Consider the following 19,007-nt stretch of genomic DNA (forward strand, 5'->3'; position numbering starts at 1 on the left):
TTTGAAATTTTCAGAAAATTAGTGTATGTGCTCCATTTTTGTTCTTTTGCTTTGACTGTTTTAGGCTCTGCATTTCCAGATACATGTAGTATTAGCTTGTAAATTTCCACAGAAAGATGGTGGAGTTTGGATTGGGATTATGATACAGAGCTGACATTTTAACAATACTGTATCTCCCACTCCATGAAAGTGAGATATGTCTCCATTTCAATCTTTCATTTATCTGAGCAATGAAAGATTTTACTGCACAGCTCTTGCATTTATTCTGTTAAATTTATCTCTAATGTTTTTAAGACAATGTATATGGAATTGCATGTTTTAGTTCATTTTCCATTTGTTTATTGTTTTTACGTAGAAATCTATGGAATTTGGGTTCATTTGCATTTATTAATTAGCTTTAGAAGCCTTTGAGAGTAGATTATTTAGGAATCTCTACTCATGTGGCCCAGTATAATTTGACCAAAGATAGTTTTAATCTTTCTTTTCATTCATGTGAGTTTCTTTGTCTTGCCTTACTGCAATGGCAGAAGCACTCACTGCACTGTTGAAAGGAAACAGGAAGAATGCATCTTTTTGTCTTGCTTCATATATTAGGGAGAAATAAGGAATCTTTCACCAGAAAGTGTGATAATAGTTGCAAGTTTTTGAGAGATGTACTTCATTCGAGTGAGGAGGTTCTCTTCTATTGGTGGAATGCTGAGAGAGTTTATAATGAATTGCTGCTAAATTTTCTCAAGTTTTTTTCTTCATCTATTCTGTGATTGTGGTAAATTGCATTGAATGCCTTTCAATTATCTTGATGAATATTGCAAGTGCACTTAAAAAGAATGTTTAAATCTAGCTGTCTAATATATTGGCCTATGTTAAGTCGCTTTAGTCATGTCTGACTCTTTGCAACCCTATGGATTATAGCTTGCCAGGCTCTTCTGCCCAAGGGATTCTCCAGGCAAAAATACTGGAGTGGAGTGGCCATTTCCTCCTCCTTTATTTATTGGCCTATAAATACCAATTATATTAAGGTGGTGGATAGTACTGTTCAGGTCTTATACATCCTTACTGATTTTTTATCTAGTTCTATAAATTACTGACAGATATGAAATAAGCCTCCAAATATGATCATTTATTTGTCACTGTATCCCTTTAGTTCTATCAGTAATTGCTTTAAGATATCCAAATATCTAATATATGTGTAAATTATGATAAACTTTCACATATTTTAAACATATATATATGACCATATACACTTATTATTGTTATGTCTTCCTTATATACTTTTTATCTTTTTGAAGCATTTGTCAATGTTGATGTAACTGTCATTGTTCAGTCACTAAAAGTTGTATCCAACTCTTTGCAACCCCATGGACTGTAGCATGCCAGGCTCCTCTGTCCCACACTATCTCCTGGAGTTTGCTCACATTCATGTCCGTTGAGTCAGTGATACTATCTAACCATCTCATCCTCCACTGCCTCCTTCTCCTTTTGCCTTCAATCTTTCCCAGCATCAGGGTCTTTTCCAATGAGTCAGCTCTTCACATCAGTTGGCCAAAGGATTGGAGCTTCAGCTTCAGCATAAATCCTTCCAAGACTGAATATTCAGGGTTGATTTTTTTTTAGAATTTGCTAGTTTGATCTCCTTTCAGTTCAAGGGCCTTTCAAGAGTCTTCTCCAGCACCACATTTCGAAAGCATCAATTCTTGTGCACTCAGCCTATTTTATGGATCAATTTTCAGATCCACACATGACTATTGGAAAAACCATAGCTTTGACTATACAGACATTTGTCAGCAAAGTGATGCCTCTACTTTTTTAGTACGCTGTCTAGGCATTATTATATATAGTTTTTATTTTTGTATTTAGTATTTAAAAACTAAATATATTGGCTGTCTTATATTTACTGTTTTCCTGTTATATTCTTTTCTGCTATTTTACTTTCTACTTTAGAAGGCATTTGGGCTTAAAATACAATCCTTACAGATAGCATGTAATTTGTTCTTGATTTTTATTTAGTCTGACAGTTTCTGCTTTTATTCAGATTTTGGCCTATTTATATTAATTATTAATATGTCTATATGTCAGTTTGTCATTTTGCTGCTTATTTCTTATTTGTCTCATCTTGGTTTTGCTCCAATGATTTGCTTTATTTTGTGTTCATGAACTATGATCAGTATTTTATTTTAATTCTTCTATTGGCTTTTTTATATGCCTTTCCATAATGTTAAAATATTTGCTTTAGGATTTACAGTAAGTATCTTTAAAATACTATAATCAGAGTTATTAACTCTATTTTATATAGAGTTAATACTGATTTCCTTCAGATAAATTATAGAAACCTTGAACCAGTTTATTTCAACTCTTCCATCTTTAGTGCCATCATGGTTATTATATAGATGCACATACGTAGAGATCCATCTAGATACATATATATTCACATACATGCAGATACATAAATATGTGCATCAGTTCAGTTCAGCCGCTCAGTCGTGTCCGACTCTCTGCGACCCCATGAACCACAGCACGCCAGTCCTCCCTGTCCATCACCAACTCCCAGAGCTTACTCAAACTCATGTCCATCAACTTGATGATGCCATCCAGCCATCTCATCCTCTCTCATCTCCTTCTCCTCCTGCCCCCAATACCTCCCAGAATCAGGGTTTTTCCAATGAGTCAACTCTTCACATGAGGTGGCCAAAGTATTGGAGTTTCAGCTTTAGCATCAGTCCTTCCAATGAACACCCAGAGCTGATCTCCCTTAGAACGGACTGGTTGGATCTCCTTGCAGTCCAAGGGACTCTCAAGAGTCTTCTCCAACCTCACAGTTTAAAAGCATCAATTCTTCGGTGCTCAGCTTTCTTAACAGTCCAACTCTCACATCCATACATGACCACTAGAAAAACCATAGCCTTGACTAGATGGACCTTTGTTGGTAAAGTAATGTCTCTGCTTTTGAATATGCTATCTAGGTTGGTCATAATCTTCCTTCCAAGGAGTCAGTTCAGTTCAGTCACTCAGTCACGTCTGACTCTTTGCAACCCCATGAACTGCACCACGCCAGGCCTCCCTGTCCATCACCAGTTCCCGGAGTTCACTCAAACTCACGTCCATCGAGTCGGTGATGCCATCCAGCCATCTCATCCTCTGTTGCCCCCTTCTTCTGCCCCCAATCACTCCCAGCATCAGAGTATTTTCCAGTGAGTCAACTCTTCGCATGAGGTGGCCAGAGTACTGCAGTTTCAGCTTTAGCATCATTCCTTCAAAAGAATACCTAGGACTGATCTCCTTTACAATGGACTGATTGGATATCCTTGCAGTCCAAGGGACTCTCAAGAGTCTTCTCCAACACCACAGTTCAAAAGCATCAATTCTTCAGCGCTCAGCTTTTTTCATAGTCAAACTCTCACATCCATACATGACCACAGGAAAAACCATAGCCTTGACTAGATGGACCTTTGTTGTCAAAGTAATGTCTCTGCTTTTGAATATGCTCTCTATGTTGATCATAACTTTCCTTCCAAGCAGTAAGCGTCTTTTAATTTCATGGCTGCAATCACCAACTTTGGTGATTTTGGAGCCCTGAAAAATAAAGTCTGACACTGTTTCCACTGTTTCCCCATCTATTTCCCATGAAATGATGGGACCAGATGCCATGATACTAAGTTTTCTGAATGTTGAGCTTTAAGCCAACTTTTTCACTCTCTTCTTTTCACTTTCATCAAGAGGCTTTTTAGTTCCTCTTCACTTTCTGCCATGACGGTGGCATCAGATCAGATCAGTTGCTCAGTCGTGTCTGACTCTTTGCGACCCCATGAATCACAGCACACCAGGCCTCCCTGTCCATCACCAACTCCTGGAGTTCACTGAGACTCATGTCCATCGAGTCAGTGATGCCATCCAGCCATCTCATCCTCTGTCGTCCCCTTCTCCTCCTGCCCCCAATTCCTCCCAGCATCAGAGTCTTTTCCAATGAGTCAACTCTTCGCATGAGGTGGCCAAAGTACTGGATTTTAACCTTTAGCATCCTTCCTTCCAAAGAAATCCCAGGGCTGATCTTCAGAATGGACTGGTTGGATCTCCTTACAGTCCAAGGGACTCTCAAGAGTCTTACCCATATATAGTGTGTATATATGTACATAATATAGTGTAAAAAGAACTCTTTTGTTATCTATGTATTGCTCTTCTATCATCTTTCATCTTCGCTTTGGTTTGATCTTAATTCTATATTTATGTCTTCTGCAAGTAATAGATTTCATTTTAAAATATTTTTAATTGGGATAACCTGTCAATACAAATATTTTTCTCCCTATGAGAAGTGAAGTGAAGTCGCTCAGTCATGTCTGACTCTTTGCAACCCCGTTGACTGTAGCCTGTCAGGCTCCTCTGTCCATGGGATTCTCCAGGCAAGAATACTGGAGTGGGTTGCCATTTTCTTCCTATAATAGCAAATAATATATTTTGCTATTCCAGTGGTAACAGTCTCATCTTTAGATGTTCTTGACTGTTTTTGCTACTGCTTATTGTTAAAGGCATATTTATTCACCTCCTTATACACTCTTTGTGGTCAATAATTATAGGATTAGAGCTGATGCATATACTAAAGAATGTAAGAGGGCAACATTTGAATACAAATATTAACTAAAAGATGTTTGCTCTCCACTTCAAAAATGGAAAAATGAGAAAACTTAAAGGTTTCCATTTTCCCAAAAGAAGACTTTTTTCAAATATTCTTCTAAAAACTAAGGTATTCTTTACCTTCTTTTCCACCTCTCATTCACATGTATGGGAAATAAAATTTGAAAAACTTTCCACTAACCTGTGGAGTGCCACAATCACATTGTTCACCCATTTCCAGTATTCCATTGCCACACACCCTCCTCTGTTTGTAAACTGGCTCATCAGGAAGGATTTTATGAAGACATTCAATGCCAGTATATGCAGCAAAATATTTAAAGTCATCCAGGCTACAGGTGCTAAAATCCTTTACACCCCCAGATTGTCTAAAATATAAAAACATCAGTATGACAAAAATTATTGCTATATATACACATTTCTCCCAACATATGATGCTTTGAATAGAGATTTAGAAAGCAATATTATCATGGAAAATAATAATCACATATAAAAAAATATAAAAGCATTTTTAAATTGCTAAGATATTTACCACACTTTTAAAATTTCACCAAGAAAATTCTTGTAATAAAAAAAAAATCTGTGGCCATTCATCCTGTTTTAAAGAACAGTTATTTACCTCTCCAATGATCCTTATTAAATATTTAAACATATAAACTGATATTCTTTATTTAACTTCTAGTGTCAAACAACTGCAGTTAAAATTTTTGGCCTCAGTATTGAACATACTTTTATTTATTAATATCATTTTTGTATTTTTTATGTAAATGCAAATATGGACATGTCTGTATTACCTTCAAGAGCATATTCTTTGAGGGCTCTCACTCTCTGTAATTAAGCATTTTTCAAATAAGAATCTGTTGTTTATGGCATGGGAGGGACAGTAGGGATATGTCCTGACACAGTGAGAAAATTGTTACCAATAGTTTGCTAATATCTTCACATCCAACTCAAACACTAGAAAGAATATGGTTTAAAAGTAAACACTATGCCCTAGACAAGTATTTGACCAACGTTTCTGTGAAAGGCCACGTAGTAAATATTATAGGCTTATGTGACATATGCTCTGTTGCAGCTACTCAACCTGCCACTGCAATGCAAAAGCAGCCATAAACAACATGTGAAACAAGAAGCCTAAAAAATTTATTTACAAAACAGTCAGGCAGCAAAATTTGGCCCACGATTCATTGTTGGTTAACCTCGGGCCTATGCTAAAATCTGTTCTCCATCAATTCTAACAGTTAGAGCCTAAACTCAAGCCTTGACAAGATCTCCAGACAAAACAAGTTTGGAAGTTCAGATCTGACATTTTAGAGGGATTTGAGAATACCTTGAGTTATCTATAGACTCATGTAAGTGAGTCATAAAATCAAGTACATAAATGTTAAAATGGTTACCCAATAATTGAATTGCCTGGTAGATAAAGAATCAATGGTTTTCCAGAGGAAGGTATGACAACCTAGGCTTTCTATTGTACTATCAACAATATCCAATATGCTATTACTAATAATAATCATACAAAGAAATAAGAAAATGTAATACATAGTCAATTTTTAAGAAGCAGTCAATAATAAGCAACACCGAGATGGCCCAGGTGTTAGATCTGACACAAAAATACTTGAAAGGAGCCATTACAAATATATTCAAATAATTAAAGAAAAAAATGTTTAAATAATTGAGAGTAATTGTAACTTTATAGCATGAACACTCAAAAGAGAGTACATATCATCCAATTTACATAATATTCTAGAGCCAGTAAAGCTAAATGCATTGATAGAAATCAGATCAGCAGTTGCCTGGAGGAGGGTAGAGGGTAAAAGGACAGCCAAAGTGGCTCAGATGGTAAATTAAGTTGCCTGCAATGCGAGAGACCTGAGTTTGATCCCTCGGTTGGGAAGATTCCCTGGAGGAGGACATGGCACCCACTCCAATACTCTTTCCTGGAGAATCCCTATGGACAGAGGAGCCTGGCAGGCTATAGTCCATGGGGTCTCAAAGGTCAGACACAACTGAGCAACTAAGCACAGCAAAGTTCACAAAAGAAATTTCCATGCAGATGGAAATGTGGCATAGCCTGATTAACACCGTGATTCAGAGATTTATATATTTATATTCACCAAAAGTCATAATTATTATGCTATGTACCCGAAACTAATATAATGTGATAATCTATATTTCAAATTTTTAAAATCTCAAAAATTTCATAAGAATTGGAAATCTGACCAAAAAAAAAAAATGTTTAAGAAAATGAAAAGGACCTACTGCTAAGTCACTTCAGTCATGTCCGACTCTGTGCAACCCCATAGATGATAGCCCACCAGGCTCTCCCATCCCTGGAATTCTCCAGGCAAGAACACTGGAGTAGGTTGCCATTTCCTTCTCCAATGCATGAAAGTGAAAAGTGAAAGTGAAGTCGCTCAGTCGTATCCGACTCTTAGCGATCCCATGGACTGCAGCCTACCAGGCTCCTCTATCCATGGGATTTTCTAGGCAAGAGTACTGGAGTGGGGTGCCATTGCCTTCTCCAGCAAAGGACCTAGAATACCCAAAACAATTCTGGAAAAGATAAAAAAACTTGGGAATTAAACTACCTGATTTCAAAAATTGAATATAAAGCTACAGTAATAAAGATAACAAGCTTTTCTATAAGGATAACCATACAGATTAATGACATAAAATAGAGAGTCCAATAAAAATTCACACATTTATGATAAATAGGTTTTTTACAAAGTCTCCAAGGCACTTAAGAGGAGGAAAGGAAGGTCTTTTCAACAAGTGCTATTGGAATGACTGGAAATCCATAGGGCAAAAATTAAAATAAAGTTAAACACATACACAATAATCAACTTGAAATGTATTACAAAACTGAATAAAAGAATTATAAAACCACAATGCATAAAGAAAAATTTGACTCACTGTATTTCACCAAAATTAAAAATGTTATCTTAAAAATGGTACCCTAGAGGATAAAATACTCAAAAATCACATATCTGGCAAAGAGCTAATAGCCAGAACATAGAAAATCTAATTTATATTTTTTAATGGGCAGATGTTTAAATAGGCTCTTCAAATAAGATATAAAGCACAAAGCTATAAAGCATGAAAATATGTTCAACATCATTAGCTTCCTCGAAAATTCAGATTAAAACCAATATGAGGTAATTTTACAACCCCAAAATGATTCAGGTTAAACAAACTGAGCATAACAAGTCTTGGTAGTGATGTGGCTCAACCAGGAGTGGCTACATGATTTGCAGGAATCAATGCAAAATGAAAATGCAGGACCCCTTAAATGATACTAATTTAAAAAAAAAAAAAAAGCTTTTTCTTTTTTTCAGTAGGCTCTCTCAGAGGGGCATAGTTACTTATTTGCAACTTAATGTGCTTCTAAATAAAAAAAAAAATTGCTCACATGAATTGTACTATCCTTCCCTACATTGTTTAATGCAAATATTAAAGCATTTGATTTCACGCAGAATCACTGAAATTACACAATTCACACGTCGTGCCCCAGAGGGTACCTTCAATCTAGCCAGCAGATAAAAACTGAAGTCAGACTCTGGAAGGTAGGAAGGAGGAAGAGAAATGTCCTGAGGCATAGAGACGTGTGGGGATTTGGGACTATTTTGGTGTATGTACTTGAAAAGGATGTGTATCCTAAAGTTGGGTATAGTTCTCTATAACTATCAATTAACTCAGTTTGACTAATAGAAACATAAAGTTTCTAACCACCCCCCCCAAAAAAAATTTAAGTACAGTGTGTATTTAATAAAGAAAATTGTCTTACAAAGCTTCTGGTGACATTGTGCAAACATCCCCTGAACAATGGCAGATCTCAGTATTATCATAACTCATTCCCACATTAAGGCCAAGCAACTGCACGATACTGACAGCATATGCCTCCAACGATAAACCCTCTACATACTAAATATAAGGGAAATAAAAGAAAATTAGTTAGCTAAGGAACATATTCAGTTGTAAAAAATTATGTATTTAATCGAAAATCAGTATATAAAATTCATTCATAAAATGCAGCCAAGATACTTATGCAGATACATCTGTAGTTGAGTTATACAAGTATTATTAAATATGAATGGATGAGTAACACAGCACTTTAATTTCAAGATACTATTAACTGACAATACCACCTATCTTAGCAAATAAAATAGGGCTTAACCATCACAAGGCATTACTTCTTTGAATTATTTTAAACAAAATGCTTTTATAATCTTTTAATAATCAATCCTACATTCTCTTTATAGTAAACAGTATCTAAACTAGGTCCCAATGATATTTATGTGCCTGTGTATTCCCATTCCAGTGACTGTAGGCTGGATTTCTGACTTGATTCTAATTAATTTAATATAGCAGAAGTGACAGGTCCTCATTTCTAGTCATTCAGTCAGGTAGTTCAGTCGCTCAGTCGTGTCCAACTCTTTGTGACCCCACGGACTGCAGCACACCAGACCTCCCTATCCATCACCAACTCCCGGAGCTTGCTCAAACTCATGTCCATCGAGTTGGTGATGCCACCAACCATCTCATCCTCTGTCATCCCCTTCGCCTCCTGCCTTCAATCCTTCCCAGCATCAGGGTCTTTTCCAATGAGTCAGTTCTTTGCATCAGGTGGCCAAAGTATTGGAGTTTCAGCTTCAACATCAGTCCTTCCAGTGAATATTCAGGACTGATCTCCTTTAGGATGGACTGGTTTGATGTCCTTGCAACCCAAGGGACTCTCAAGAGTCTTCTCCAATACCACAGTTCAAAAGCATCAATTCTTTGGTGCTCAGCTTTCTTTATAGTCCAACTCTCACATCCATACATGACTACTTGAAAAAACCATAGCTTTGACTAGACATACCTTTGTTGGCAAAGTAATGTCTCTGTTTTTTAATATCTTGTCTAGGTTAGTCATAGCTTTTCTTCCAAGGAGCAAGCATCTTTCAATTTCATGGCTGCAGTCGCCCAAGGAAACAAAGTCTGTCACTGTTTCCATTGTTTCCCCATATCTTTCCCCATGAAGTGATGGGACCAGATGCCATGATCTTCGTTTTCTGAATGTTGAGTTTTAAGCCAGCTTTTTCACTCTCCTCTTTCACTTTCATCAAGAGACTCTTAAGTTCTTCTTTGCTTTCTGCCATAAGGGTGGTGTCATCTGCGTATCTGAGGTTATTGATATTTCTCCCAGCAATCTTGATTACAGCTTGTGCTTCATCCAGCCTGGCATTTCACATGATGTACTCTGCATATAAGTTAAATAAGCAGGGTGACAATATACAGCCTTGATGTACTCCTTTCCTGATTTCGAACCAGTCTGTTGTTCCATGTCCAGTTCTAACTGTTGCTTCTTGACCTGCATACATATTTCTTGGGAGGTAGGTAAAGTGGTCTGGTGTTCCTGTTGCTTTCAGAATTTTCCACAGTTTGTTGTGATCCACACAATCAAAGGCTTTGGCATAGTCAATAAAGCAGAAGTCATAAGTAGTCAACAAATCATTTCCAAGAAAAGCAATATAAAAAAAGTGACTTCTTGGATCCTATGTCTTTCTCTCTCATTCACCCTGAGGGAAGACAGCTACTATATCATGAAGCAGGCCTGTGGAGAGGCCCTCAGAAGTGAGCTGGGAAATAGTTTTTGAGGTCTTCCAACAGCCACATGATAGCGCTTGAAAGCAAATACCCTGTGTTAAACCTTAAGAGTATCACAACTAGCATCTTAATTTCACCCACTAAACTGTTTCTAGATTACTGATCCACAGAAGTGTGATGTTTCCATGTGATACGGTTTGGTACAACCAGTTACACAGCAATAGGAATAGATAACTAATTAGTTATCTATAATGACAGATAACTAAAACATCCTCAGTAGGCATGGTTGTTTTCTTTTGGGCCATTCCCAATATCTATATAGATGTTTACAGCAGCTTTATTCATAACTTCCAAGACTTGTAAGCATTCCTGATGTCCTTTAGTAGGTAAATAGATAAACTGGGGCATGTTTCAGACAATGGAATATTGCTGCTGCTGCTGCTGCTAAGTCGCTTCAGTCATGTCCGACTCTCTGCGACCCCATAGATAGCAGCCCACCAGGCTCTGCCATCCCTGGGATTCTCCAGGCAAGAACACTGGAGTGGGTTGCCATTTCCTTCTCCATTGCGTGAAAGTGAAAAGTGGAAATGAAGTCGCTCAGTCGCAACCGACTCATGGCGACCCCATGGACTGTAGCCCACCAGGCTCCTCCATCCATGGGATTTTCTAGGCAAGAGTACTGGAGCGGCTTGCCATTGCCTTTTCCAAATGGAATTCAGCCCTAAAAAGAAATGAGCTGCAAGGTCATGAAAAGACAAGGAAGAAATTTAAGTGCATACTACTAAATTAAAGAAGCCAACCTGCAGAGACTATATACTGTATGATACCAACTATATGACATTCTGGGGGAAAAAAATAGAAGATCCATGGTTGCAGGTGGGGAGGGGAGAAATTAACTGACAGAGCACAGAGGATTTTTAAGGCAGTGAAAATACTGTGCATGATACCATAGTGATGGATACATGTCATTATTTGACCAAATCCATAGAATGTAGAACACCAGGATTGAACCCCAAGGCAAATATGAACTCTGGCTGTTTTAATGGGTCAGTGTACGTTTACCAGTTGTGAGAAGTATACCACCCTGGTGAGTGATGCTGATACCAAAGACGGCTGTGCATGTGCAGGTGAAAGGAATACATGGAATTCCAGCTCAATGGTGCTGTGAACCTAAAACTGCTCTAAAAATAGTATTTGGGTTCTTGATGCATCAAGAGAAAGCTGGCATTGTGAGGGAATGGCAAGAACAGTTCAGAGGAGACAATGTACATGTCCATCCCAAACTCCCTAACTATCCCTTCACCTCACCCTTCCCTCCAACTCTGTTACCATAAATTCATTCTCTAAGCCTATGTCCTTTTCATTATAGGGGACTGGAATGCAAAAGTAGGAAGTCAAGAAACACCTGGAGTAACAGGCAAATTTGGCCTTGGAATACAGAATGAAGCAGGGCAAAGACTAATAGAGTTTTGCCAAGAAAACACACTGGTCATAGCAAACATCCTCTTCCAACAACACAAGAGAAGACTCTATACATGGACATCACCAGATGGTCAACACCAAAATCCGATTGATTATATTCTTTGCAGCCAAAGATGGAGAAGATCTATACAGTCAGCAAAAACAAGACCAGGAGCTGACTGTGGCTCAGATCATGAACCCCTTATGACCAAATTCAGACTTAAATTGAAGCAAGTAGGGAAAACCATTAGACCATTCAGGTACGACCTAAATCAAATCCCTTATGATTATACAGTGGAAGTGAGAAATAGATTTAAGGGCCTAGATCTGATAGATAGAGTGCCTGATGAACTATGCACTGAGGTTCGTGACATTGTACAGGAGACAGGGATCAAGATCATCCCCATGGAAAAGAAATGCAAAAAAGCAAAATGGCTGTCTGGGGAGGCCTTACAAATAGCTGTGAAAAGAAGAGAAGCAAAAAGCAAAGGAGAAAAGGAAAGATATAAGCATCTGAATGCAGAGTTCCAAAGAATAGCGAGGAGAGATAAGAAAGCCTTCCTCAGCGATCAATGCAAAGAAATAGAGGAAAACAACAGAATGGGAAAGACTAGAGATCTCTTCAAGAAAATCAGAGATAGCAAGGGAACATTTCATGCAAAGATGGGCTCGATAAAGGACAGAAATGGTATGGACCTAACAGAAGCAGACGATATTAAGAAGAGGTGGCAAGAATACACAGAAGAACTATACAAAAAGATCTTCACGACCAAGATAATCACGATGGTGTGATCACTCACCTAGAGCCAGACATCCTGAAATGTGAAGTCATGTGGGCCTTAGAAAGCATCACTGCGAACAAAGCTAGTGGAGGTGATGGAATTCCAGTTGAGCTATTCCAAATACTGAAAGATGATGCTGTGAAAGTGCTGCACTCAATAGGCCAGCAAATTTGGAAAACTCAGCAGTGGCCACAGGACTGGAAAAGGTCAGTTTTCATTCCAATCCCAAAGAAAGGCAATGCCAAAGAATGCTCAAACTACTGCACAATTGCACTCATCTCACACGCTAATAAAGTAATCCTCAAAATTCTCCAAGCCAGGCTTCAGCAATATGTGAACTGTGAACTTCCAGATGTTCAAGCTGGTTTTAGAAAAGGCAGAGGAACCAGAGATCAAATTGCCAACATCCGCTGGATCGTGGAAAAAGCAAGAGAGTTCCAGAAAAACATCTATTTCTGCTTTATTGACTATGCCAAAGCCTTTGATTGTGTGGGTCACAATAAACTGTGGAAAATTCTGAAAGAGATGGGAATACCAGACCACCTGACCTGCCTCTTGAGAAACCTGTATGCAGGTCAGGAAGCAACAGTTAGAACTGGACACGGAACAACAGACTGGTTCCAAATAGGAAAAAGAGTACGTTAAGGCTGTATATTGTCACCCTGTTTATTTCACTTATATGCAGAGTACATCATGAGAAACGCTGGACTGGAAGAAACACAAGCTGGAATCAAGATTGCTGGGAGAAATATCAATAACCTCAGATATGCAGATGACACCACCCTTATGGCAGAAAGTGAAGAGGAACTCAAAAGCCTCTTGATGAAAGTGAAAGTGGAGAGTGAAAAAGTTGGCTTAAAGCTCAACATTCAGAAAACAAAGATCATGGCATCTGGTCCCATCACTTCATGGGAAATAGTTGGGGAAAGAGTGGAAACAGTGTCAGACTTTATTTTTCTGGGCTCTAAAATCACTGCAGATGGTGACTGCAGCCATGAAATTAAAAGATGCTTACTCCTTGGAAGGAAAGTTATGACCAACCTAGATAGCATATTCAAAAGCAAAGACATTACTTTAACAACAAAGGTCTGTCTAGCCAAGGCTTTGGTTTTTCCTGTGGTCATGTATGGATGTGAGACTTGGACTGTGAAGAAGGCTGAGCGCCAAAGGATTGATGCTTTTGAACTGTGGTGTTGGAGAAGACTCTTGAGAATCCCTTGGACTGCAAGGAATTCCAACCAGTCCATTCTGAAGGAGATCAACCCTGGGATTTCTTTGGAGGGAATGGTGCTAAAGCTGAAACTCCAGTACTTTGGCCACCTCATGCGAAGAGTTGACTCATTGGAAAAGACTCTGATGCTGGGAGGGATTGGGGGCAGGAGGAGAAGGGGATGACAGAGGATGAGATGGCTGGATGGCATCACTGACTCGATGGATGTGAGTCTGAGTGAACTCCGGGAGTTGGTGATGGACAGGGATGCCTGGCGTGCTGCAAAATTCATGGGGTCGCAAATAGTCAGACAGGAGTGAGCGACTGAACTGAACTGAACTGAACTGAAGCCTATGAGTCTTTTTCTGTTTCATAAATAATTTCATTTGTATCATTTCTTTTTAGATTCTCCATATAAGGGATGCCATATGATATTTCTCTTTCTCTTATTTCACTCAGTATGACACTCTCTAGGTCCCTTTTTTGTTTTGTTTTGTTTTGTTTTTTTGGCTCCCAGGTTTTGATCCAAAGCAGTTCTTAGGACAAAACAGAAGCCCTTGACAGGACACATTTTATTCTCTTCCTAGTTACAGACATCATTAATGGTAACCAAGGAAAAGAGAAATACTAACCAAGGAACACATTTTATTTCTCAGAAGACATAACGCTGATCTCTTGGAAAAGACATTCAATAAAACTTTCATGTCCGCATAGGGTCCAGATCAGTGGTTTAATTGAGAGACATAATGGTTTCTTTAAACAATTCTTTTTCAAATTCTGGTCCAACAAATTAACTCTTAAATGGGTATCTATATTGCCCAAGCTCTTAATCTCTTAATTCAAGGATCCTTGTCTGACTCACACCACACAAACTTTAAAACATTTTTCCATTTCCCTTCCCTATTTTTAAAGGGGGTTATGTCTCGTCTTCATATATATAAGGACTCACTGGTAAGTCCCTTTAATTATGTCTCCCCTACAGCTGGAAATTTTTATCTTGCCCCAACCCATAAGGGTTGGAGACCAGATCCAGATCCAGATTCTTCTGAGTTCTGTTAACCACAGATTTCCTCATGGTCTAAGCAGTTGCTAATCTGATATGAGATCCATTTGAGCCTAAACTTTCATTACCACAAAAACAAACAAATAAAAAACAAAAGCCTCTCAAGTGCAGCTATACAACATTCTGTTGACTGTTCATCTCATTACTGTTAGTCTCAATATTTTCATTGGTTTGCAATCTGGAGGCCCAAATCCTTCAAGTAAGCCACTTTTCCAACCAGATATGGCAAATGCTGAGGCCCACACGCCTTCAAGTTTGGCTAATACAAACCTTACAAACCAAAGACTTCAACAGCTCGCCTCTCATCAACCAAACCAACAACTGAGGCAAAAGGCCCATACTGACTGGCCAAATTAGGGTGCCTGCCTTCAGCATGATTATGGAGCCCTAAACACAGGTATAAATATTTCAAATGGCAAAGAACCTGACTTTCTCTTAACAACATAAACCAAACTCAGGTCATATAATTTAAAACCTATTTATAACAGAATTCTTGCCATCATCTAATAGGGCAAAACCTTAGACTGTTGAACACTTTTAGATCAAGCCACACGTAACTGGGGCTGTGCCAGTCAGGCTCTGCAGAGGTGCCAACATCACTTTTGGTTGCTGTGTATCCACAAGCCCCTGGAGTTAGCAGATATTTATAAGTCAAAGTCACAGGCCCAACATTGCCTTCAAATGACACAAGGCCTTTAGCATCATTTTAATACCACAGAGCCATGAAAATAAAACGTGCATTAACTCAAGTCAGTATCAACTTTAAAAGGATATCCTAGTTCTATACCCCCAAACAACATTGCGCTGGTCCAGGATCTCACTGCTAGAGATGGTATCACCTCAAATAACATCACTCCAGCCTAAGACCTGCCTGTTGGAGATGACTCTGCATCCTGCACAGAGACCACTTCTCCTCAGACACTAAAACTACTACCACCCCAGGCATGCCCAGGGACTGCCGCTCCCAAGGCACAAATGGCACACAGGTCATGTAATGGTTTTCTTACTTTGAATTAGGGACTCTATGGCACTTCCTGAGCTTGCTCTCTGTATAGCCCATGACAAGGGTATACTTATCTGTTTTCTATCAAAGTATATATCCCTACACTCCATGTCTAAATGAAAATCTGTGCTATTCTAAAAACTGGTGGAGGTTATTGCTTTCCCTAGTGAAGCCCCTTGACCCTAGGAAGAGGGCCACTCACTCCCAGTGCCTTCTCCTACTACTTTCTCTAGTTTTCTACCACAGTACAACCTCCCACCCTACATCCCTGACCATGACCACCACAACCACCATTCTCTTTGAATACATACAAAACCCATGAATCTTTATATGTGCTTTACCAAACTAATCTACTGACACTCTCCAACAACATAAATTGCCTGACTGACTTGCCACCTTTACTCCCCAAATACCCCAGGATATTATTGTAAAAAAAAACACATAATTTTTAATACAATTTATAACTGCACAAACACTGTTAGAGACTCTAGAAATTTCAGATATATTTCTTTTGCTGATATTATACAAATGGGAAATTTAGTTACAGGTTGGCTTACAAGAAATCCTTATATTTTTACTTGTGTTTCTCCTTTTAACTCTCATAATAAAATGTTTTATATGCTGTTTAGCAAAACTTATGCCCTAGGCCCTAAAAGTCTCTTCTGCTATGTCAAAAGTTTGATAATATTTGAAAGCACAACAGGACTAACTTTATTAATATCATATTTTCTGTATTCTGATGCTTTCATATCTAGAGCCCTACCAACTTGGAGGTCTGCCCCTCTTAAGAGTTCTCCAATTGCTTCACAGAGTAGACAGCTCACCTACAAATGCACCTTTCATACACAAACCAGTAAATCCAGAGCCCATATACCTTACCATCCACTTTATCAGACTCACATACACCAGGCTGCTATCCACCTGCCAAGGTCACACCAGGGCTAGGTACCAGACAACTAAGGACAGCTTCTATGCCTCATGGCCTGTTGAAACTAGCCAACTGGAGACCTGTTTAATCTCTCCCATTTCTTCCCAATGAAACCGTAAGAGGCTCTTGACCACATTTCCCTCTGCCTCCTATGCTTCTTGATCAAACCTGGTGCTTTTTTATGTGGCCCCTGAATGCTGTAGCATATTTCTTGTTTCTAGGGAACTGTAAGTACGGTAAACTTCTGGATGACAGCCATTCTCATATCTGCATGTATTTCCATACCTAATGAAAACATATCCCAGGTAACCCTGAAATTTTTTCAAAGTAGATTAGCTTGTTTAGTTAAGTTAGTTTAGTGTAGTTAATTCAAACTACATTACAATAAAAGTACTTGTAAATGTATATATTATAAATTCTAGGGTGTCTGCTTAAATTTTTTAATGTAATTACTATTCTAGAAAGGAGAGAAAATGAAATAATATAATATGTGCAGTTAAAACCACAGAAGGCAAAAAAAGGAAAACGGAAGATTTTAAAAAGAAACAGGGAACAAGGATAATGAATAGAAAATAGACAAAAGTCAACATCCATTTATGATTTTTAAGAACTCCCAACTAAATGGGTATGATAAAGGCCACATCCAACAAGCCCACACCTAACATCACATTCACTGTTAAAAAGATGAAAAGTTTTTCCTCTAAGAACAAGAATAAGACAAAAATGCCCACTATCACCACTTTTATACAGCATAGTATGGAAGTCCTAGCCAGGGCAATGAGACAAGGAAAAAAAAAGACATCCAAAATGGGAAAACAAGAAGTAAAACTGCAACTATTGCCAAATTACAAGATATTATATATATAAAATCCTAAAACTACACATACACACACACACACACACACACACACACACACACAAATCCAGTTAGAACTAATACATTAATTCAGTAGAGTTCTAGACACACAGTCAATATAAGAAAGTCTGTTGTGTTTCTAGATATTAATAGTACATTATCAGTAAAATAAGTAAACACTCCCATTTACAACCGTATTAAAAAGAACAAAATATAATCAAGGATATGAATTATACACTGAAAACTGTAAGACAATGAGGAAAGATACTGCTGCTGCTGCTGCTGCTGCTGCTAAGTCGCTTCAGTCGTGTCCAACTCTGTGCAACCCCATAGTTGGCAACCTACTAGGCTCCGCCCTTCCTGGGATTCTTCAGGCAAAAACACTGGAGTGGGTTGCCATTTCCTTCTCCAATGCATGGAAGTGAAAAGTCAAAGTGAAGTCGCTCAGTCGCATCCGACTCTTAGCAACCTCATGGACTGCAGCCTACTAGGCTCCTCCATCCATGGGATTTTTCCAGGCAAGAGTACTGGAGTGGGTTGCCATTGCCTTCTCCAGAAAGAAACTGAGAAAGACACAAATAAATGAAAAGATATTCCATGTTCATGGAATTAATATTGTTAATAATTATTGTTAAGAATTAATATTGTTAAAATGTCCATTTTACCCAAGGCCATCTACAGGTTGAGTGCAACCTCTATCAAAATTCTAATGGCAATTTTCACCAAAATAAAACAATGCTAAAATTTGAATGGTAGGGATCACAATAAACTGTGGAAAATTCTGAAAGAGATGGGAATACCAGACTACCTGATCTGCCCCTTGAGAAATTTGTATGCAGGTCAGGAAGCAACAGTTAGAACTGGACATGGAACAACAGACTGGTTCCAAATAGGAAAAGGAGTTCGTCAAGGCTGTATATTGTCATCCTGTTTATTTAACTTATATGCAGAGTACATCATTAGAAACGCTGGACTGGAAGAAATACAAACTGGAATCAAGATTGCCGGGAGAAATATCAATAACCTCAGATATGCAGATGACACCACCCTTATGGCAGAAAGTGAAGAGGAACTCAAAAGCCTCTTGATGAAAGTGAAAGAGGAGAGTGAAAAAGTTGGCTTAACGCTCAACATTCAGAAAGCGAAGATCATGGCATCTGGTCCCACCACTTCATGGGAAATAGATGGGGAAACAGTGGAAACAGTGTCAGACTCTATTTTTCTGGGCTCCAAAATCACTACAGATGGTGACTGCAGCCATGAAATTAAAAGACACTTACTCCTTGGAAGGAAAGTTATGACCAACCTAGATAGCATATTCAAAAGCAGAGACATTACTTTGCCAACAAAGGTTCATCTAGTCAAGGCTATGGTTTTTCCTGTGGTCATGTATGGATGTGAGAGTTGGACTGTGAAGAAGGCTGAGCGCTGAAGAATTGATGCTTTTGAACTGTGGTGTTGGAGAAGACTCTTGAGAGTCCCTTGGACTGCA

At 38.5% G+C, this 19,007-nt stretch overlaps 1 protein-coding gene across 1 annotated transcript in view; it reads right to left on the reverse strand.

The window, feature by feature from the left end:
- Positions 1-19,007, reverse strand: part of LOC129644378 (disintegrin and metalloproteinase domain-containing protein 5-like) — a 166,720-nt gene that overhangs the window by 97,400 nt on the left and 50,313 nt on the right. The window contains exons 11-12 of the mRNA XM_055570041.1: positions 8,411-8,547; positions 4,808-4,991 (exon numbers count right to left, since the gene is read on the reverse strand). Of these exons, the coding sequence (XP_055426016.1) occupies positions 4,808-4,991; positions 8,411-8,547 (321 nt within the window). The remainder of the gene's footprint in view (positions 1-4,807; positions 4,992-8,410; positions 8,548-19,007) is intronic.

This window comes from Bubalus kerabau, chromosome 2 (assembly GCF_029407905.1).
Source record: "Bubalus kerabau isolate K-KA32 ecotype Philippines breed swamp buffalo chromosome 2, PCC_UOA_SB_1v2, whole genome shotgun sequence".
In the NCBI taxonomy this organism is placed as follows: domain Eukaryota; kingdom Metazoa; phylum Chordata; class Mammalia; order Artiodactyla; family Bovidae; genus Bubalus; species Bubalus kerabau.